General features: G+C 42.1%; 1 protein-coding gene across 3 annotated transcripts in view; it reads left to right on the top strand.

The window, feature by feature from the left end:
* SPAG16 (sperm associated antigen 16) overlaps positions 1-22,632 on the top strand; it is a 403,304-nt gene that overhangs the window by 185,761 nt on the left and 194,911 nt on the right. For all 3 annotated transcript variants that reach the window (XM_088667222.1, XM_035138897.3, XM_088667194.1), the window contains one exon: positions 8,645-8,830. In XM_088667222.1, the coding sequence (XP_088523348.1) occupies positions 8,645-8,830 (186 nt within the window). The remainder of the gene's footprint in view (positions 1-8,644; positions 8,831-22,632) is intronic.

Below are 22,632 nucleotides of genomic sequence, written 5' to 3'. Positions count from 1 at the left end.
TCTTTCTCAAGGATGCCAACTTGAATAAAATATTGGGTGGGCAGGTAATCCCCGCCCCACATAATCAATCAAAAGACGCAGCACAGGACACCATTTGAATGGCAACGCCCATCAACTTTGGGGGGCAGCCCTGCCTCCTCAAATACTTTATTGCAGTTGGCTCCTCTGTTCTTTTTGGACTATAACTGAATGTATAAAAGCAGCCTGCAATTTCCAAACATCAAACAAAAAGCATGGCAAAATCGTGAAAAACCTGTAAAGCTTTTTGAAACAATAAAAATCCAATTATATTTTAGGACCAAATGAATAATAATAAAAAGCCCGTTTTGCTCTTACAGCTTGATCAGAGGTACCCAACATGTGCCCTCCAGATGTTGTGGAGTACAATTCCCATCAGCGTCAGTCAGCAGGGCCTATGGTCAAGGACGATGGGAGCTGAGGTCCACAATGTCTGGAGAGTACATGTTGACTGTTCCTGAGCTGTATTGATTTGCTCTCCTTTTTGTGTTCTTTACATGTTTTTTTAAAAAAAATGAACCCAAAGTCCTTTTCTCAGCCAAAGTAACAAATCCCTCCTGAGTATAAGTTGAAGTGGGATTGTTTTCTTTCAAAGTAGGCTAGGTATTCATTGAAAAGAAGCGGGGTGGTTTAGGACCTAAAGTCTAGGTCCACCTAAAATGTAGTAGTGTGATATCTCACTTCATTCCACCACACTTGAAAAATGATCCATTGTGAAATTTGAGAAATCGCAAGAGAAGTTAATTTTTTTTTACTCAGACTAATCTAGTATCTTTGGCCAAATGGTTCAATGTCACATGCTATATAAATTTTCTGCAGGACCTGCCCAGCAAAGAGAAATCAATAAGTAGGTAATGGATTTGATTAAAATGTTTATTCTTCCCTCCTCCTGCTCAAACTAAAATGCTAAATGTCCCTTCCCATCCATATTTATCTGTGAGTTGGCTTCTGCTTTTAATGAGTTTATTGAAATATTGTTTTTGGTAGTACCTAGGCAGTTTCAAAAATCCTGGCTGGTGTTTGTGGGAAGTTAGTTATTGTTTTGCTATTACGTTTGTCAGATCGACTCTGAGAGAGCCTTTGTATTTTTCAAAAGCTGCAAAGAAAGGAGAATTTTATCAAATGTGTTATTCCTTATGTTAACATTTTTTCCTATGGTACTCTGCAGAAGTAATGTCAGGATCTGGACTGGCAACCCTGTTTGCTGTGCTTTCAACAGAAATAGTCATACTTCCCTACTAATGTGAATGGTTGCTAGTGTTCTTTTTTCCTTCCCTGCTGTGTATTACCAGAGTGCTTTTGTGCTTAAAGCTAGGGCATGCTGATTTTGGAACACAGCTATGGTGCACCCCCAGGCAAGTTAGCCAGCAGCAGTGTAAATAGAGATCTAGTAGCATAATTTAGTAAATATCAAGTAAACCTTTATTTCCGAAGACTTGGTAAGCTCTCAGGGAGAAAGCATTAATTGGTTTTTATCTTAATGAAAAATTGCCTTTGTATTCTTGATTTGGAAATAATATTGAATGGCTGAACTAGTTTTCCTATTGCTAACTACATTTCACATACCTCACTTACTTTTGAGTTGATTTTTCTGTGTTGAAAATAGGATCATGCATTTCGTGGGTGCACATACCATGAAATCCTGAAGGTTGTGAGAGTAAGCCAACCATTCTTGCACAAAGTACTCCAGCGATGGTCATTTTTCATTACAATCCCCCTTTTTTCTCAGTATCTGCCATTATGGCAGCTCTTCCCACTTCCGGCTTAGCTCCTGAAGTGTAGCAGCAGATATAGCTTTGCAGTAGGCATGCACATTATTCATGGATATTTTTACCCTTCACTCAAAAAGTGATCTGACATCCCCCAAAACAGATGTGCAGTGTACACAAAGCCAAGTGTTTCCATATTGACATTTTGCATGTCCTGCTTGCGTTAAGACATGTGATTTCATCTATAATGGCACTTGAGAGTTGGCTTGATGGTGCCTGATTTATTTATTGTCTGTTAAATTTATATCCCACTTTTCCATATGCAGGGTGCTTACTAATCTGTCAGGGTGCTTATACTGTGGTCACAGAGGTATCAAATTAGACAAAACAATATATTTGAATTTGTTCTAAGATTTATGCAGGACCGGCTCAATACATTTTGGCACCCCAGGCAAAGCACAAAATGGTGTCCCCTCCCACCAGGGAAGAAGAGGTGGGTGAAAATCTACATTGGAAGGGAATAAAGATCTATTTATTGATGCTTTTGAATTATGGTGCTGGAGGAGACTCTTGAGAGTCCCATGGACTGCAAGAAGATCAAACCTATCCATTCTGAAGGAAACCAGCCCTGAGTGCTCACTGGAAGGACAGATCATGAAGCTGAGGCTCCAATACTTTGGCCACCTCATGAGAAGAGAAGAATCCTTGGAAAAGACCCTGATGTTGGGAAAGATGGAGGGCACAAGGAGAAGGGGACGACAGAGGAAGAGATGGTTGGACAGTGTTCTCGAAGCTACCAACATGAGTTTGACCAAACTGCGGGAGGCAGTGCAAGACTGGAGTGCCTGGCGTGCTATGGTCCATGGGGTCACGAAGAGTCGGACACGACTAAACGACTAAACAACAACAACAACAAAGATCTATATTGGGTACAAGGGTAGATGGAGACCAGCAGTCCCTCCTATTTGCCAAGAGGCCACTGTAGAGGTGGCACTGGCCTCAAGGGAATGTCCTGCAGCTGTTACTGCCGCTGCCACAGTGGGCAATGCATTCCTTGGAGGCTAGATCTCCTGCCCCTGTGGATCCTGCCACCCGAGGCAGTCACCTCACTTTGCTTCATGGGTAGGCTGGCCCTGGATTTAGGAACATCCAGAAAGTGTCAGTTTGAGATGATTTAACATAGATTGGAACTCATTGACACCTTTTCACCCCCTCTGCACGATCATTTGCAGAGAAACTTGAGGGTGGATAATCTTTAGCGTTTCTATTCTTGTTTGTATTGGAGTAGGGATTCTAGTCTGTGATCATTTTTTGTTCCTTTGCTACATTAAACAACTCCTATGGTAGTAGTATATCATGAGAATCTTCTTTGTCGTATGTGTGCTATAATCTCACTCACGCAAATATATACATATAAATGTATAAAAGAACACACACAGGCACACCTCTGAAAATGCCAGTGACATGTGATTCTTTGGACTGAAATCAGATACCAAACTGCGATGAAAGCTTTGCAAGCAGTCTGTGTTTGTGTCTCATGCATATTAGGTCCCCCTGACACAGTGTACAGCTCAAGGGCGTAGTGGCAGAGGGCAGGCAGGAGGTGCTGGTCGTATTAGATGGAGGAATGGTGTGACCATATGGGATGAGATACAGGTAGGTAGCCGTGTTGGTCTGAGTCGAAGCAAAATAAAATAATTCCTTCAGTAGCACCTTAAAGACCAACTAAGTTTTTATTTTGGTATAAGCTTTCGTGTGCATGCACACTTCTTCAGATACAGTGAAACAGAAGAGTCAGACCCTTATGTATATTCAGAGGGTGGTGGGGGTGGGTGGGAATGGGTGATGGGTGGATAGGAGTGGTAAACCTGTTGATGGCTGTTAACGACTGCTGATGACTGCAATAGGTCCTGTGGGGGGAAAGCAAGGGCTGAGGCACTAAAGAAAGCTTGATCATGCATAATGAGATAAGAATCCTATGTCTTTGTTCATCCCAGGTGGCTCCATGGTTTTAAGCTTGGTAATGAGTTCCAATTCAGCAACTTCCCTTTCCAGTCTGTTTCTGAAATTTTTCTGTAATAGAACAGCTGCTTTGAAATCTTGTACAGAATGTCCTGGGAGATTGAAGTGTTCTCCTACTGGTTTCTCTGTCTAGTGGTTCCTGATGTCAGATTTATGTCCATTTATCCTTTGGCGTAGGGTTTGGCCTGTTTGTCCAATATAGAGAGCTGAAGGGCACTGTTGGCATTTGATGGCATACACAATGTTAGAAGATGAGCAATTAAATAGTCCTGAGATGGTATGTTGGTTGTTGTTGGGGCCAGTAATGGTGTTTTCCGGGTGTATGTGGCAGCAAAGTTGGCATCTGGGTTTATTGCAGGCTCTGGTACCAGTGTCCATGTTCATTCTGGTGGTTGTATTATTGTGGGTGAGGAGTTGTTTAAGATTGGGTGGCTGTCTGTAGGCAATGAAAGGTCTTCCTCCCAGAGCTTGAGAAAGGGAGCTGTCATTGTCCAGGAGAGGCTGTAGATCTCTGATGATGCGTTGTACTGTTTTAACTTGGGAGCTGTATGTGATAACTAGTGGTGTTCTGTTATTTTCTTTTTTGGGTCTGTCTTGCAGCAGGTTCTCTCTAGGTATCAGCCTGGCTCTGTTGATCTGTTGTTTAACTTCATCAGTTGGATATTTTAGTTCTAAAAAGGTTTGCTGTAGATCTCTTAGGTGAGATTCTCTGTCTGTGGAGTTGGAACAGATGCGGTTGTAACGTAGGGCTGTATACGATGGATTGTTTGGTATGTTTGGGATGGAATGGATGAGTTTGGAATGAGTTTGGGTAGTGAAAGATCTGGAGGCAGCTGAAGAAGTCTCTCTAGTTCTGGAAACTTGAACTTCAGCAGATAAAAGCTGTTTCAGTCAGTTTCTCAGGAGAGGGAGGGAGGGAGCTTTCTTTGAGGAACACATCTTTACAAAACAACAGAGAACTTACTTCCTGACTTTGGCATCAACCTGCAGACATTTCTTCCCTCCTAGCAATGTCTTGCCATGGCAGCTGAGGTCAGCACTTATACTCTCACTTCATAGACTTTTAATGCTAGCCTTTGTAAAGTGGTTCAGTAATCTCTGGGGAAAAACTCCCTCCACCTCCAGAGACAGAGATTATCAACCTTTATTGCAGAGCTCTTTGCTTCCCTCATGTATGTTTGATTTAGGAAAATATCAGAAGGGATATTTCAGGCACTTGTCAGCATTTGAAAAAGCAATGTGACATGTTTTGCATTTGTCCAAACACCTTCATGTTACGTCCTGCATTTTAAATATAAGTGAATAAAACCAGTCAAACTGAAGTATTCTATGATGGGCAGGGTCTTTTATCTCATGGGGCTTCTTATGCCGAAGTTTCCTATGCAAGTAGCATGCAGGTTGAACATGGAGTGCTGACACTGTGCCAGTGCTGTGATAGTGTGGGAACAGGTTATCATTTTCTGGCAATGAGCTAGTAACTGTTGTCCCCTAAATAATTTGTCATTTTAGAAAGCAGCACAGTTGCTATGATATGATTGCCTTAAATAACTGAGGTCCTTTCACCTTTCCACCACACTTCCGGGGAGTAACAGCCCTGTTTCTGTCTCTCTACTTCAGCTGCAGGCTGATAAGCAAAAGATTGCAATCCTGGCCCCATTTACCTGGGTATTCAATAGGACTTGCTTCTCAGTAGACTTGGGGTGGTATTTCAACATGTTCATTGACTAAGTTAGGATAATTAATTTCAACGAGTTTATTCTGAGTAAAATTGCAGGTGGTTAGGATTGTAATTAATTGATCACAGTCAATTTCAGGAGTCCATGGTTAGGACTGTGCTGTTAATGAGAAGTCCACTGCCCATTTATCTGGGACTTATCTGGGACTTCATTCCAAATATATATGCCTAAGACTGCATTGCACTGCATGTGTGGCCTTGAGACACTGCACTCTATGAATGACATTTTCTCTCCAGTTATATTATTAATTGATGTAATTTATTACATAATCCTAATAAAACCTCCCTTTCATAGGAACAGAGAACTTTCTGCAAAGTTGTATTTATTTTTTTAAAATAACATTACCGTAAGTTACTTTGGATAATGTTTCATGTCTTATAAAGGCAAACCCACTTTATATATCCAAGTTTTTCAGTGCATTGAAAATAAATGAAGGCATTTCAAAGTCTGTTTTAACTGGTCTTTGTCTGTGGCTTTATTAACAATACACTGACATCTTGTTGTCATTTATGATGGATCAAAAGGCACCTTTATGTTGTGAACCATGCTGTGATCTTTGGATGGATGAAGGACGGTATACATATTTAATAAATAAAATAAATACAATTATTATTTAAGTTTAAATTAATCTTCCCTGCACCTTTTCTAAAATGGGCAGCCATCATATGAGACTGGACGAGGCTTGCAGAAGGAATGGGGGGCACTTCTAATTAATTTGTCAGCTATTGTTAAATCAATAATACTTTTATCAAATACTGCACATAAATACTTCTATTAAGCACGCAATATAGTTATACTAATAGATGAGGATTAATAGATAGAGTACATCTAACTAGAGATGGGACTTCCTTCCTTCTTTCTTTCCTTCCTTCCTTCCTTCCTTCCTTCCTTCCTTCCTTCCTTCCTTCCTTCCTTCCTTCCTTCCTTTCATAAGGAGTTATTATTTGGACTGTGCCTTGGCAGACTTTTTAATATTGTAATGGAAATTCCTTTAAATTAAACATTGCTAACATTTAATTTGTACAAATTTGAATATGTGGCTGACTCCAATTATTAAACACAACAACAGAGGAATGTAACTTCTGCCACCACAGCCTCCCCAACCCAATTCCAAAATGTGGACCCTGTCATGCTCTAGCAGCGAGGAATCTCCACTCACATTGGGTTCTTGAGGAGCAGCATTTGCAGCATGGCACAGCCGTGGCTGGTCCTGGGAGGCCACCATCTTCCTGCGTGTCTGGGGAAGGGGATGACCACTTGGTGCCAACCCACCTCTGGGTGCTGTGCAGGAGTCCCTTCTGAAGTCCATTTGTGCCTGAAAAACAGGTTTCAAAGGGGCTCCCTCTTAGTTGTCCACCAGCTGATGGGCACAGAGGAGAGCCTTAGAAGAAGGTGGCTTCAACACTGATCAGTTTATGAGTTCTGAGTAGGAACTCCTATGAAGTCTGTTTGTGCCTGCAAATGAGGAGTCCCTCCCAAGCTCCCTATCTACAGTATGGAGATAATATTTGTGACCTCTTCCAGAATTGTTTTAAGACTTATAGCAGCACAATGTAGCTTGTGGGTGGGTGTTAGGGGAGGGGGCAGTACATCTGGTGGGTGACATGTTGTGCTCCTTCTAATGTAGTTTGTCCACCTTTGGACCCACCCTGCTCTTAGCTCTCACTTGTGGCTTCTAGAAGCTGTCAGCATGTGACAGTGGCCACACCCTTTGACTGCCGGGCTAAACTAGGTGAGAGTAGCCAATGGTCTCAAGCCCTCGATGACTTAGGAACTTCCTCTGCTCTGGTGGATTGAGTGAACGAAACTTGTAATGTGTCCAACATTCAAGAAGGTGGTTTTTTCATGCGCTGTAGAGGAAACTGAGTGGCAGATAGAGCTTGTCAACCTGGGAAGGAGGAAAACTCTGTGCCTCAAACCTCTGCTGCCTTGTGCGATATCTTCACAAGGAGAAAAGGCTAAGATGTAAACCCTACACAAATCTGGAGTCCCTAAGATGGTTGGATGACGTTTTGCACACCTTTTTCCAGCAACTCCTGCAGCCAAGCTGGTGCCAAATGTATTGCTCTGCTTTCATTTGGACCACATCAGCAAGGCTGAGAGGGAGGTCTCCTCATCTGGGAAGCCCAGGATCTCCATACGCACTGCCCAAGCTCAAGCTTGTGCCCCAGGGAGGTCACTTAGGTGCTGCAATTTGACTACACCCCTGGAGGCACACTCCATGATCTCTCAAGACAGATGGATTCTGTAAGGGGGAGAGAGTATAGAGAACCTCCCCCTCTCATCAGGAGCAGTCCGTCCCCAAGCAGCCATGAAAAGTGCAGGGTCTGAAGGGGCTAGTCAGGAAACGGAGAGGCAGTGCCAGGTCTCCGGCAGCATGGGAGAGCCCCTACTCCTCAGGCGGGAAGAGAGAGAGGCAGGAAGGGCGGAAAGGGAAAAAAACGGATCGCAGACCCTTTCCCCCGGCACCGGAATTAAGGAGGAGGAGAAAGGGGAGGAGATTCACTGTCCCGAGGCTTTTATGTTGGTCAAAGTCGCGTAAGAGGGTAGTGCCGGATTCTGAAACGGAATGAGAAGACATGAAACAGACAGCTCACTACACTGTAAATAACATGCACCAATAAAGACTTTTAAAAGACAAGTATGTGGAAGGTCGTTACTCAGGAGTAGTCGTAACAACCTCTGACAGATTCCAACAACAAATGTATCTTGTTGCTTTGAATACCATAAAGCACTGTTATTTTCTTACTTTGATATAAACTTTAGGCTCATAGTCAAGAAATATGGTTTACCCTGTCAGTCCTATTGGAGATTTGAAGGCAAGTGAACAAAGTTTTATAATTCCACAAAATGCTACTGTATCCCCCCCCCCTCACTCCTGTGCTCCAAACCTATGCTAGAGGATATCCCAACCTTTCAGAGCAGATTTAGGGGGCCCATGGACATGGAAAGTCCCATTGCATGAGCATATCCCAATTTGAACATGCAAAAACTTGGGCAAATTCCACTCAGTGAAATTAATGAACACCACTAAGTTAGGTCCATTAATTTCAGTGGGTCACCTCTGAGTAAATACCACCCAAAGACTTCATCATATTGGCCTGAGAGTGTTACCTGAAATGTTGCCCATGTGTGATCCAGGTTTCTTATTTTCAACAGCGGAACAAAATTGGTCACTTCCAGCGGAGATGCAACTGTTCGGATATGGGACTTTGCAAAGGGTGGCTGCATTCTGACCTTAGAAGGTCACAGCTATGCAGCCTGGGACTGCTCCTGGCATTCATGTGGAGATTTTGTGGCTTCTGCCTCTATGGATAAAACTAGCAAAATATGGGACCTGAACAGGTATGTGATAATTTATAATCATTTGTATGTTGAAACAGATTCTAGATGTTGGAATGGTGGGGTGGGCGGGAAGGTTGGCTCAGGAGAATGACAAACGATATTTTAAAAATTTCAGATGCTTTCAAAAACGGCAAAATAATATTGCACTATACAAAACATAATCTACTCAATAGAAATAAAACGAATAATCGTAAATTTTATTATGTCACATTCTATGAAGTGTGTGTGTGTGTGCATACCTGTTTTAATCAGTGTGGAGGCCTATTGGATTCAGTGTCACGATTGTTGCAGATCAATGATTTGTGTCATGATTACACCCAGTTTTTCTGCTGTAAGTTATTTTTACATCCATGGGTTTTTTAGGATTTCCCTTTATATCAGTTCTGGTAGAGTGGAGCTTTCCAAACTGTGTGTCGCCAACACGTTAGTGTATCTGCAGCAGTGTGTAGGTATGTCTCACAAACACTCCCTGTGATCCTCCTGGGGCTGGAAAGGGGTTAGTTTAACCTCCAATTTGCTAATAGAACTGAATTACTGTGTTGCGAAATGATGCATGTCTAAAAAGTGTGTCACCAACATGAAAAGTTTGGAAAGCTCTGTGGTAGAGTATGGAATATGGGATTTATAGCAAGTGGCAGGAAACCCATGGCTCTCTTGGTGTTGCTGGGTCTGAATTTCTCATCATCCCCAACTCCTGGACCATAATGGCTGGGACTGATGGAAGTTGTAGTCAAACCATAAGAGCTGTTGGACAATGGAACGGACTCCCTTGCGAGGTTGGAGGCCATCTGTCATGGATGCTTTAGTTGAGATTCCTGCATTGCAGGGGGCTAGACTAGATGACCCTCAGGGTCACTTCCATCTCTTCAATTCTGTGATAATATCTTGAGTTCCACAGGTTCCCCATCTCTGGTTCTACAATTTGCAGTTCTTTTTTGTCCATTTCTGAACTATGTAATAACTTGCACCATCTGGTGATGACAGCATAATAGTACCAGTCATGTAATTGTACCAACAAGATATTTTGGGTTTCGTTATTCTTTGCTTGTGCAATGACCTGCTGGATTAGGTCTCAAAAGTACTCTTTTGCTTCTTGGTGATTGTTATGGAAATGACTGGCACATGACACCATGTGTGTTCTTATGGCCAGGAAGAAAGCATCTTCATTTTTTCCAAATTCTACGTTTAATGGATACTAATGGACAAAAACAATTAAGTCATTATCTTGGCCTAGAGCAGGTGTGTCCAAAGTCTATTTTGGGGGGGTCTAATCTGGCCCACCAGTCGGATTAATCTGGCCCCTGTGGCAATTTATTACCTGGGGTAAAATCCTAAAAAAAAACCTCAACCCTAAAAAAAGCTCAAAAACTTCAATCCTAAAAAAACCTCAACTTTGGTCGGCCCTCACGGCCCTTCACCTTTCAAATTTGGCCCTCTTTGAAAAAAGTTTGGACACCACTGACCTAGAGCCTAAGGCACACGATTTATAAATACTTTGGTTTTATATCTACTTGTGCTTTCTTGAAAGAGCCCTCAGGGTCAAAGAGTCTTCAATGGAAATTCAGAGTGACTGAATAATAAAAGTATTTCATTCCTTTCCCAGTAATAAACTTGCATTTTATCATTAAAATAAATTGTGAACTGTTTGCTGTATTGCATATGCTCTTCATATTTACAAAGAATTTCCTAGCTCATATTCCTTATGATGCATGTAATCATCCCCACAATTCTTCACAACATAAATTTGATTATGGAATGGGAATACGATCAAGCAATCATTATCATTTATTTGTAGAGTCATGTATTTGTGTAAATAGGCATAGTTCAGAATATTATTTAATGTTTCAGTTTGGTATGTGTTCAGGATTCTGCCATACAGATTGTACTATATATTTTTATCTGGACAGTGATACGTGATCTGCATTTTTGTGGCCTAGGCTTGTCTGGGGAATGCTAATCAGCTAAACAGTTTCTTAGAGATGGCCCAATACTTTCAAAGTTTACTTTGCATTAAAGGTAAAGGGACCCTGACCATTAGGTCCAGTCGTGACCGACTCTGGGGTTGCGGCGCTCATCTCACGTTATTGGCCGAGGGAGCCGGCGTGCAGCTTCCAGGTCATGTGGCCAGCATGACAAAGCAGCTTTTGGAGAACCAGAGTAGCACACGGAAATGCTGTTTGCCTTCCCGCTGTTGTTGTTGTTTAGTCGTTTAGTCGTGTCCGACTCTTCGTGACCCCATGGACCATAGCACGCCAGGCACTCCTGTCTTCCACTGCCTCCCGCAGTTTGGTCAAACTCATGTTCGTAGCCTCAAGAACACTGTCCAACCATCTCATCCTCTGTCGTTCCCTTCTCCTAGTGCCCTCCACCTTTCCCAACATCAAGGTCTTTTCCAAGGATTCTTCTCTTCTCATGAGGTGGCCAAAGTATTGGAGCCTCAGCTTCACGATCTGTCCTACAGTGAACACTCAGGGCTGATTTCCTTCAGAATGGATAGGTTTGATCTTCTTGCAGTCCATGGGACTCTCAAGAGTCTCCTCCTCTCAAGAGTCTCCTCCTTTTTCACCACATCCAGCTTACCATTATCCATGGTTCTTACATTCCAGGTTCCTATGCAATATTTTTCTTTACAGCATCGGACTTTCCTTTCGCTTCCAGGCATATCCGCAACTGAGCGACCTTTCGGCTTTGGCCCAGCCGCCTTCCCGCTGTAGCAGTACCTATTTATCTACTTGCACTTTGATGTGCTTTCGAGCTGCTAGGTTGGCAGGAGCAGGGACCGAGCAACAGGAGCTCACCCCATCGCGGGGATTCGAACTGCCGACCTTCTGATCGGCAAGCCCTAGGCTCTGTGGTTTAACCCACAGTGCCACCCGCATCCCTTTACTTTGCATTAGGATCCAGCTAATAGAAACAGCAGTAAAATTGTTACTGGACTTGTACACCTTAGTCAGCAGGTGAGGCTTGTTGCATTTTTTAATATACCCGCCTGTACACAGAGTACATTTGGATGTAAAGTCAAATCATGGTTTATCATTAAAAGCACAAGAACCATGTACCTTTGTCTTGCTCTCTCTTTTCTCTCCTCCTTCTGGTGTTGGCACTTTTTATATTTTTTATCAATTAATCCATTTACAGGCAATACTCCCAGGGTGACATGCAAATAATAACAGTAATAATAATAATATTTTTAAAACCCCATATAAAATATTCACTTGACACTCAATAGACATCAAAGTGGGTCCAAGTGAGCTTCTCTGGAGTGGACGTTCCCAATACAAGACACCCCCACCACAAAAAAATGGGCTCTTTCTTTTCTTAGGTGCAGCTCCTGCCAAAGGAAGAACAAAGAGGTCTGGCAGATTCATGCTTCAAGACGCTGGTTCTCAATACTTTTAGGGCTTTATAGACAACAACCAGCACCTTGTATTGTGCCTGGAAATGGTCTGGTAGCCAGTGCAGTGCCCAGTTAGGCGCTATCAGCTGTATTTTGTATTCTGATGTTTCTGGGAAATTTTCAGCATAGGTCCTGTCCCAATGCATTCATTCATTCATTCATTCACCATTTATATACTGCCATTCCATCAAAAAATATCAACACAGTTTACAGTAATACAGAAAATCATACAATAGAAACTATATCACAAATCAGGTAACTATTGTGGAAAGATGTATTCTTAATTTATATGCCTGGCAGAATAGGGAAAAAAATAAGCAATTGTTTAAAGATTGAAATAAAAAGTGCCTACTGAATCTGTATGGCACTCAGCAAACCAAGTGATGTCCATAGCATGAATCACTGTAGCAGGCCTGGCTCTAGGTGTAATCCCGGTGGTGCGGGGTGCCAGGGTGCTGGGCCAGCAGGGGGCGCTGCGTGGGCGGGGGCGCCGGAGCGATCTCCGCGCCTCAGCGCCAGGGCGCCCAACCAGCTTGAGACCGGCCTGCACTGTAGGAGGGATTGCAGTGGGTGCCCCTGGCAGAGCTTGAGAAAATTGTATGCCGTGGATGTTGCTTGGGCTTCCAGCTAGATCAGTCTACTAGTATCCTTGAGCTGTGAAGCTGAACTAGGGTGAGCACAACCCCATTCATAAAAGGTTGAGCACCTTGTTGATCTGGCTTTATCCTCAGTTTATTGGCCTTCATCTATTACTGCTTCCAGACACTGATTCAGTAGCTTTACCACCTCACCCGAATCTCATGAAAATGAGAAATAGAGCTGGGTATCATCTGTGTCCTGATGGCATCTCATTCCAGATGTCTAGATGACCTCTTTCATGTATACTTGGTTTAAGGGTTCAGTGGTTCAGCCTGTTTCCCGGCGTGAGAACAACCCAAAGACATAGGGCATAGTCCATCCACAGTAAGCACTTGACAGTTCTGTTGATTTCAGTGGTAGAATTAAACCTTGCATTAACTTTGGCTAGATCCAGCTTTCAGAGGTTTCACACAAAATCATCATTTATGTGGCATTGTTCTAAAAGGGTTGGACTTGAATGGATTCTCTGCAATCTATGAAATGGAATTCTATCAGTGTTTAAGCTAGATTTTCAACTAAATAAATAATGCTTATAATGGTATTTCTTCACTGCAGGGACATGTTTCATTATGTTTGTTTGTACAGTAGCTCGTTGCTGCAGTACGGGCAATAAAATTAGTTTGCAAATGCAATCAGAAGCCCAGATGGCGGAGAATATAACTTTTTCTGACATAAATTCATTGGGGAAAGTGTCCTAGGTATTGAACCAAGTGTTGCTGAGTTGAGCAGAACTCAACAGGGAATGCGCTTTCTGGTTTCTGCAGTATCTTCACCATCGCTCTTGACAGTCCCAATCTGACAGCGTTGGCACTTTCAATTTTCACTTTCTTGTTTTTGTTACTTCATGTCACATGGTACTCAGGGTTCCAGTTCAGCTTTCTTTCAGGAAGAAAGCACATTAAATTTCACTGGGGAAGGAGCTGCTTTTCCATTCAGTCTGAGCTGCCAAGCCCATCATTTCTTTAGTAGCTCATCAGCAGATGGTTGATTTAAAGATATGTTTTACTTTTGAAAGGGCCGGGTCTGATTATCAGAAAAGCTCCAAATGCAACCTTATACAGAACATGAGTGGATGCTGAAGGACTGCAGCAATGTAGGACGCACTCTGAGATTTCAGACAAAGGCAATGCAATCAGATGGAGTTGACCGTTAGCTTAGCCGTAATGGCATTAGCAGAGATCCCACACAGAATTGAGTTGCATGATACAGACACAGGAGAGATAAAATTGCAACATTGCCAATGAATTCCAACCAGGTTTAAAGCTAATTGCACTCACATGTGATGTCATTTGAAATATTGAAAGAGAAAGCAATATATACAAAGGGAAGGCAGGAGGCTCTAGGGAAACAATGTGATTTCTGCTGAATAGATTTATAAAGTAACTCAGTGTAAAACGTTTTCTTCTGACGAAATGAATGCTCTAGAAAAGTTTGTCAGATTACTATCAGGCAACCTTCCAAAGGTAACACAGACTAAGTAGGCTAACAAACCTACATATGGCTTGCATATTAATTATGCAATTTTCAATTAGGGAAAAACTCCTCAAATCAGTCTATTTTGAAAATATTTGAGCATGCACAACATATAATAGGAATGAGATATTACACTCCTTGGGATGTATCTGAAGAACTGTGAATGGATGGGAAATAGTTGTTCACTTTTGCACAGGTGCCTAAACAATAGTGACGAAACCAGCCCACTCTCCTAATTTACAGCTTAGAGTTGTAAAATGACATTATGAAGTTGACTGTTTTACTTTCAGTCCCTTTCCTCATGGACTTTCTCTTCCCTAAGGCATGTTACTGTTGTATTTCTATTTTATTTTATTTTTACAGCTGCATTTAGAGATAGTTTGTAGTATTTATTTGTTTGGTGGCCAAGGCTGTGTTGTGCAATGGAGGAATGACTGCTCCCCACATCAAATTTGCATGGTCGCGCGCAGCACCCATGATCCCATGGAGCTCCTGGCAGTACAGCCTGGTGGCCGCCTACCTCTGCCAGTTACCCAATCTCAGCTGGGGAGGTGTTGCCAGGACAGAGTTGGCCAGGCAAGGGGAGGGATCAACTTGCCCACACAATAGTGGGTGGAACTTACCTGGGAGTTCTCAGTCGGCTTCAGAGCTTCTTCCACCCTGCCCTCCCTCAGTTGAGCTTTCTTTTGCAGGTTAACCTCTTCTTCACAGGTATGCGGGCGCTGCTACGTTATGGTCGCTGTTGAAGGGCCAGAAAGGAATTTTCTTGCATTGGCAGGTTTCGCCTTCCCCGTAGCAAAACACCACAACTTTGGTGGTTTCAGGCCTTGGGTGAAATCCTTTAGTCTATCTTCCCTAAATGGGGGGGGTGAAGCGGTGACCCATGGCCCCCCTGCGGTGGTGATCCCAGGGTTCCCTGTTAAAGGGGTTTTTTTGAGGGCCATATGCCAATTGGTCATATGCCAATTGGTTGTCAGTGCTCTCCCCTGCGACAGCGCCAAAATGGGGAGCGGGCTCTCTGCTTGAACAGACGTTCTCCAGAGCCAGCCCAATACCCACACATTCTGGATAACCCTGATGTTCCCCAGATCCCCGACCGGGGACTGGGAGGGATAAACGCCCAATGCCTAGGCCAAGGTCTCCCTACATCTGAAGTTTTAATAAAGTTGTGGCCAAAATTTTAATCCCATAACATGTTGTATTGAGTCATTATTCCACTCTGGTGTCACCCAGGGTTGGGGGGGGGGAGGTCTCCGCCTGTCCACGCAATTTGTTTTATGGTTTCATCACCTAGTTGTTTGTGTTCCATTGTTTTTAACAGCTAGATTATATATTGGATTTTTAATATTTGAAAATGGTCTGAGACTATTCATTTATTTGTTCATTTATATAAATAAATTGCCATTTTCGGAGCTGTTGCACACTGGACCATTTTCATTGAGCTGCCCATCACATCTCCAATGTCTCTTCCCTGAACAGTCACTATGAGTTTGGATCCCATATATATGAAGTTACGATCCTCCCACCCAAAATGTGCATCACATTATATTTGCTTACATCGAGCTGCACCTGCATTTAGATGTATGAATTTCTTCTACCCCTATCCTTAGACTGCAACCATCTATTTCATATTTGTATGTAGTGTTCCCATCATAGAAAGAATATAGGGGGAGCAATTTGTGCATAGCTGCCCACTGAATGAATGGGAAAACTAGAATGATTTTTCCATGGTTATTCACAGACTTGTTCCACTCAATCTAGCAACTGGAACATACAGGCTCTCAGACTGGGAAGCATGCCATATACCCACTTAAAGGAGAAGAGATCCTCCTTATTTCACCCTCTAAAATGGACAGTGATGTCATATTCAGCAATAACCAGAACCTTGCGAAATGGACATCTCTCACGAATAACCACAGAAAAAAAGCTTTGTGAAAAGGATGGGTGGGAACAGTAATCACCATTTTATTATTCATAAGTGTAACAAAGATTGAAAAGATATAGCTATGCATATTAATAGATCTGCAAACAGTTTGAGGATTGGGATGCCTGACCATAAATCCAGGGCTGTCATAGTCATTATGGCAAGATTAATTGCAATTATAAATCTCTTCAGAGATGAAGGGACGTATCTGTGAAATGCAAATCAATCTTAGCTTTCTCCTGACAAAGACCATCTTGTTCAGTAGCACACAGTGAATAAAAAGCAAAGCGACATTTTAAAATGTTCAGTCTGAAGTTGTTTTGCATCCAAGTCACACTATTTAGAGTTTAGGAATTCAACAGATCGTATTGAGCAGTAAAAATATTGTTTTAATTATATTTGTTGATTTATCTCTCAATAGCCATTCTACCCCTCACCTAAATTTAATAAAACCATCAGCTTTAAACTGTTACTAGTTCTAAACCTAATAATTAATTAAACCAGATCCAGATCCATGCCTTGTTTCTATCACAATGAAGAATGTAATAAACTGGACGTCTGCTTCTATGGCTTGTGAACGGTGTTGGAGTTAATACTTTTTGTGAATTATTGAAGTAAAGGTAAAGGGACCCCTGACCATTAGGTCCAGTCATGGATGACTCTGGGGTTGCTACGCTCATCTCGCTTTACTGGCCGAGGGAGCCGGCGTACAGCTTCCGGGTCATGTGGCCAGCATGACAAAGCCGCTTCTGCCGAAGCAGAGCAGCGCATGGAAACACTGTTTACTTTCCCGCTGGAGTGGTACCTATTTATCTACTTGCAATTTGATGTGCTTTCGAACTGCTAGGTTGGCAGGAGCAGGGATCAAGCAACGGGAGCTCACCCCGTCGCAGGGATTCAAACTGCCAACCTTCTGATCGGCAAGCCCTAGGCTCTGTGGTTTAACCCACAGTGTGCCTATATGGAAATTGTTTATTTAAAAATGACTATGAAGCTGTATAATGTTGAAAATTACCTCCCTCTTAATTCTACAGCTACTCTCATGCCTGTATAATGAAATCTAAATTTTAAAAAGCAGTGTAGCTGGATACAGGTCAGTGCTGTGAAGGCATGTAATCAATAACAATGACCTCATATTAATTAGTGCAATGTCTGAGTAAAGTTTGGTATATGATTTAGCAAACTGTGGGGAAAAACTAGCAGGTTGGAAAAATGGTTTGCCTCATCTCTTTATTCAAAAAGCAACCTATGAAGCATGTTCAAAGTGTTAAAATTGACATTTTTTTACTCTCAGAAACTGTCCTGGTTTGCGTGACACCGTAAGTGGAGCTGTGCCTTCCCCAGACCACACAAATAGGCTTGGTCCTGGAGAAGAGCTCACACTTACTTTGCTTCTTCCTGGTCCCTTTAGCTTAGCATAGTGGGTGTCATCCAAGCCCAGGACTGTGGTTATGCTCTCTCCTCCTTAATCACAATCTGTAGCCAAGAGCAAACCTTGGCCACAGCTCCTGTTAAGGAGAAGAGAGCTTAACCACAAGCCCAGGTTGGGACAACACACTAAACGAAACCTTGGCCTGACTGCCATGTGTTTGTCGAAAGAACCAGGGTGGAGTAGTTTTCTCCAGAAAACTACCGGTATGCATTTACATGAAGCCATGGCTGGATATATCCTTACATGCAAATATGGTTACTATGTGCAGACAGTTAAGCACACTTTATTTCCTTCAGTTTGACTATATCTGAACACTTCAGCACAGCGAGCTTCCATTGAAATGGGAACAAGAAATAGAAAAGGAGCACCTCTGGGAGTGCCCTCTTAGCTTTTTTCATTATCATCGTATTTGTCTTCTGTTCCTACTTATGGTCTCTGTGCATCCAGAACCTTCATTTAGAGATCTCTCTCTCTCTCTCTCCTTTGCAAAGTCATATTTTACTCATACTTTGTCCTACAAATTTACAGAAACCCGTACCTTGTTGGGTTTGGAACTGTTTCGCTGCTCTGCTAGACAACACAAGGCCTCTCAGCGCATACGAGGTTCAGTAATGTCGCAAACAGGCCAACTTGACTTGGAATCCCTGCTTCTAGAATTTCTTGCACTTTTTTTTTGGTCTCATTTTGACTACTGAAACTTATTCCGTACTTGATTTTTCTTGTCTATCTTAAGAGTTTTTCACCTTTTGTTCCAAATCCAATTGCTAAAATTATGTAGCTTTCCTACTGCTTTGATCGTATCATTCCTCTCTTCTGATATCTCTGCTTGTTTTCTCTAATCTTTCATATTTGGAACCACTTTTAGATAGTCTTTGCCAACTCCGTATCAGATGATTGCATTGCAAGCAACAAGGACTAGGAACAATTTGAGGGTTAAGCTAATAAAAACGATCCTTTGAATAAAAATATCCTGGCATGGGGTCAGATTCTAAAGCTGCAATTCATAGATGACTGCAGCAGTACTTGGTACAGCTTAGAAAAGAAAGTTGCAGAGACCTAGATGATGGTAGTAATTTTATGCACCAAGGAAACAAAGCATATACAGGACTAGTGGAGGCAAGTTACATTGGGGTTTGAAGAGGAACAAGGAAGAAAAGCTAGAGACACTTGCAGGGGATAATTTATGTGTGCTTAACCACATTTCCCGTTAGCTGAATTTAATTCTTGTGTTACAGTCAAGCATTGGAAATGATTAAAACTGAGGCTGGGGGGAGGTTAAGGAAAGCCCTCCTGTTAGTTTTCCCTATGGCCTTGTCAAAGCATTCATATTATAAGGGGAACCCATGAGTTCCCTTGGTGAGAGCTGGATCATAAAGAAGGCTGATCGCCGAAGAATTGATGCTTTTGAATTATGGTGCTGGAGGAGACTCTTGAGAGTCCCATGGACTGCAAGAAGATCAAACCTATCCATTCTGAAGGAAATCAGCCCAGAGTGCTCACTGGAAGGACAGATTGTGAAGCTGAGGCTCCAATACTTTGGCCACCTCATGAGAAGAGAAGACTCCCTGGAAAAGACCCTGATGTTGGGAAAGATTGAGGGCACAAGGAGAAGGGGACGATAGAGGACGAGATGGTTGGACAGTGTTCTTGAAGCTACCAACATGAGTCTGACCAAACTGTGGGAGGCAGTGGAAGACAGGAGTGCCTGGCGTGCTCTGGTCCATGGGGCCACGAAGAGTCGGACCTGACTAAACGACTAAACAACAACAAATGGGTTCCCTTTGTAACATGCAGTTCTGCTCTAAATAGTGGGCCACTTTCTGACTTACTTCCATGCATGGATTTAAACCCAGCTCCACTTTCAGCAGGAATCTTTGCAACCCCAATATGAATTCAAGCAATGGCTGTAAGGATACTTACTTTGCTGCTGTGGCTTAAATCACAGATAGGGCTTCAGAGCAAGAAGGAAAGGTCCCTTTGAGGTTTAAATCATCAGATGCCGGGTGGGCAGAATCTCATGGCACCAGCATTTTAAATAGTTTTAATTGCTTAAGATACCTCTGAGTTACCTGCAGACAATCTAAATGGAAGTTTGAAGGTACAGCTTGTGTGACCCAGGCCTGGAGAATCCCTCCACAGTGGAGATGGGGCAGATATAGTAGTAATTAATTTTTTTATCACCAGCCAGTTTGTGCAAATCTTTTGTGGAGGGGAAAAGCTGGAGATATCTACCTAATAAATAATAAAGCAAATAATTGCAAATATTTTGCTGCTCTGGTTTTTTAAAATCTAACTATCAGATATATTTTTAAGCCTTGAATAGTATACACTTTTAAATGCCTATTGTCTTTGTCCATGGAGTTTTCTTGGCAGGGATACTGGAGTGGCTTGCCAGTTCCTGTTCCAGGTGGATCACGTTTAGTCTAAACTCTCCACTATGACCTGTCCATCTTGGGTGGCCCTGCATGGCATAGCTCATAGCTTCTCTGAGTTATTCAAGCCCCTTCACCACGACAAGGCCATGAAGACCATGAAGACCCTGATGTTGGGAAAGATTGGGGGCACAAGGAGAAGGGGACGACAGAGGACGAGATGGTTGGACAGTGTTCTCAAAGCTACCAACATGAGTCTGATGAAACTGTGGGAGGCAGTGGAAGACAGGAGTGCCTGGCGTGCTCTGGTCCATGGGGTCACGAATAAATGACTAAACAACAATAACAACAATATATGCTTAACCACTGAACTATGAATAGCTAAATTATTATAGCTAGCATGCTCTTTTCAATTAGGTTCAGGTTTTTAAAAGCAGGTTCTGGCTATATCCTTTCTAGTTGTGTAGCCCTTTATTTTCCCATTCCTTTTCTTTTAGAGAACATTTGTCGTTCACTGCATTCAAAACTGACATTGTTGTGGAGAGAGACAGAGACACACTGAGAGAGAGATTTGCAGAGCACCAGTTGTTGTAATATATTCAGTGTAGACAACAGTTCATTAAGATTAAGTATTTCAATCATCACAGCAATACTTTGTCAGTACCACTCAAGTCACGTTTTACGTACACACCCTTTGTTATGTCTTCAAGTGGTACTGTTTCATTCAAAAGAAGACAATGTTGCATCAAATGCAATTTCAAATGGCTCCTCTGTTTACAGCAGCTGAATGACACAAGCCTGCCCATTTCTAATTCAGAAGCTGTACATGGCTAGTGGCAGCAACCAGACTCCTGAAACCATTGTAAAATGTAATGTATTCCAGCTTGAAATTAGATGAGCTGGTCATTTGCTATCAAAAGATGAATGCCTCTCTATTTATCAATTCTTCTTATTTCAATCCTAGTTCTTTTAGCCCCAGGCGCTCCTCAAAGATTGGTCTTTTTTTCTCCCTGCTGAGAATTCAGAAAGGAGAAACTTTGCATAAAATTGTATGCTGTCAAATGTTTTTCTCCAGAATATCTGAAAGTCTTGTATTTTCTACTTCTTATGTGCCCTACAAAAGCATCCCATGTTAATATTGATTAGGTGAAATATGAGCAAGAGTCCCACAGCTGCCCTCAGAGAGTTTACTATTAAGACAAAAAAATTCTTCCAAGAGGTTGCAAAGTTAGGAGATAATATATTGATTTTTACACTTTTTGACAATGTGATGAGAATCATTTTGTATGAGAATATATTCTAGCCTCATGCATACAATTTCCATTCAAACTGCTTCCCACTCTGTCTCAAGCCACCACTGCCCTGCATTTTGAAGTGAACAAGCAACCACATTTCTGTGCTTTTGTAGCCTGGCTGGCATTATTCCTATTCACAGTACTTCTGTATAAAAATTTCCTTAGCAAGAATTTTCCATAGAAAATCATATATAAAAATCAAAGGCAGACTAATGGAATGCTGATTTATATCTACCGTATACTACCCAATGGGAAATTATGTTGATTTGTCTTGGCATCACATTCTGGCCTTGAGCGCTACATGAATTCAGTTACCCAAATCCAGTGTTGTTTTTTTCTTAAAAAACAAATATATGTTTAGGGGTACTCTCATTCCTACTCATATTGAAATTTGTTGTTGTTTAGTCATTTAGTCGTGTCCTACTCTTCGTGACCCCATGGACCAGAGCACGCCAGGCACTCCTGTCTTGCACTGCCTCCTGCAGTTTGGTCAGACTCATGTTCGTAGCTTCGAAAACACTGTCCAACCATCTCGTCGTCTGTCGTCCCCTTAGGCTTAATATCATGCAGACTTTGTAACTCTTAAAAACAACTCTGTGATGGGACCCTAGTCAGGTAAAGTAGAAGCCACTTGAGCAATCATGCTGATCCAAGAATGAAAATAAATCAATGCAAAATTTATTTAACAAGATAAACCAGTCAAAGAGGTAATTGATTACAGTTGGATTTTCATGAAATAGTTGGCACAGAGCCAACTATTTCAAACAGCTATGTATGACAAGTGCTCCATGAGGTGAACCATTTTGTGTGTTTGTGTTTAGTTTATGAATCATTCCCCACTCTCAAAGCAGATGGTTTGTCTCTGTGCCATCACAATCCATTATTAAAAATGTTTGACAGCAAATTACACAAATCATAGCCAAGAACCAATACATTTGAATGAATTGCTGAATACACCAGCTGCCACATGTCAGCATTCAGCTTCAACAGAAAACCAAGAATATTAATACAGCACCTATAAAATGACCATTGGTGGGTAATGGAGTCCTTTTTGTGTTGATCCAGATCACTGGCACTTTATCATTTATCATCTTCCCTATCAGAGGAAGTCTATTTACTCTACTGGGAAGAACAGTGCCCCATACTTGGGGACAATGTTACATGGAGGTGAAATCTGTGGAGCAATTGGACCTGTGGCTTCCTCAATCTCTTGCTACCTCAGCCCTTAAAAAATCTAGTCCTCCCCTGTTCTGCTATACACTCTGAATAT

Source organism: Zootoca vivipara, chromosome 1 (assembly GCF_965207765.1).
Source record: "Zootoca vivipara chromosome 1, rZooViv2.hap1.1, whole genome shotgun sequence".
NCBI classification, from domain to species: Eukaryota; Metazoa; Chordata; class Lepidosauria; order Squamata; family Lacertidae; genus Zootoca; species Zootoca vivipara.
The sequence above is the reverse complement of the archived record's forward strand: the minus strand, read 5'-3'. Positions and strand labels throughout refer to the sequence as shown.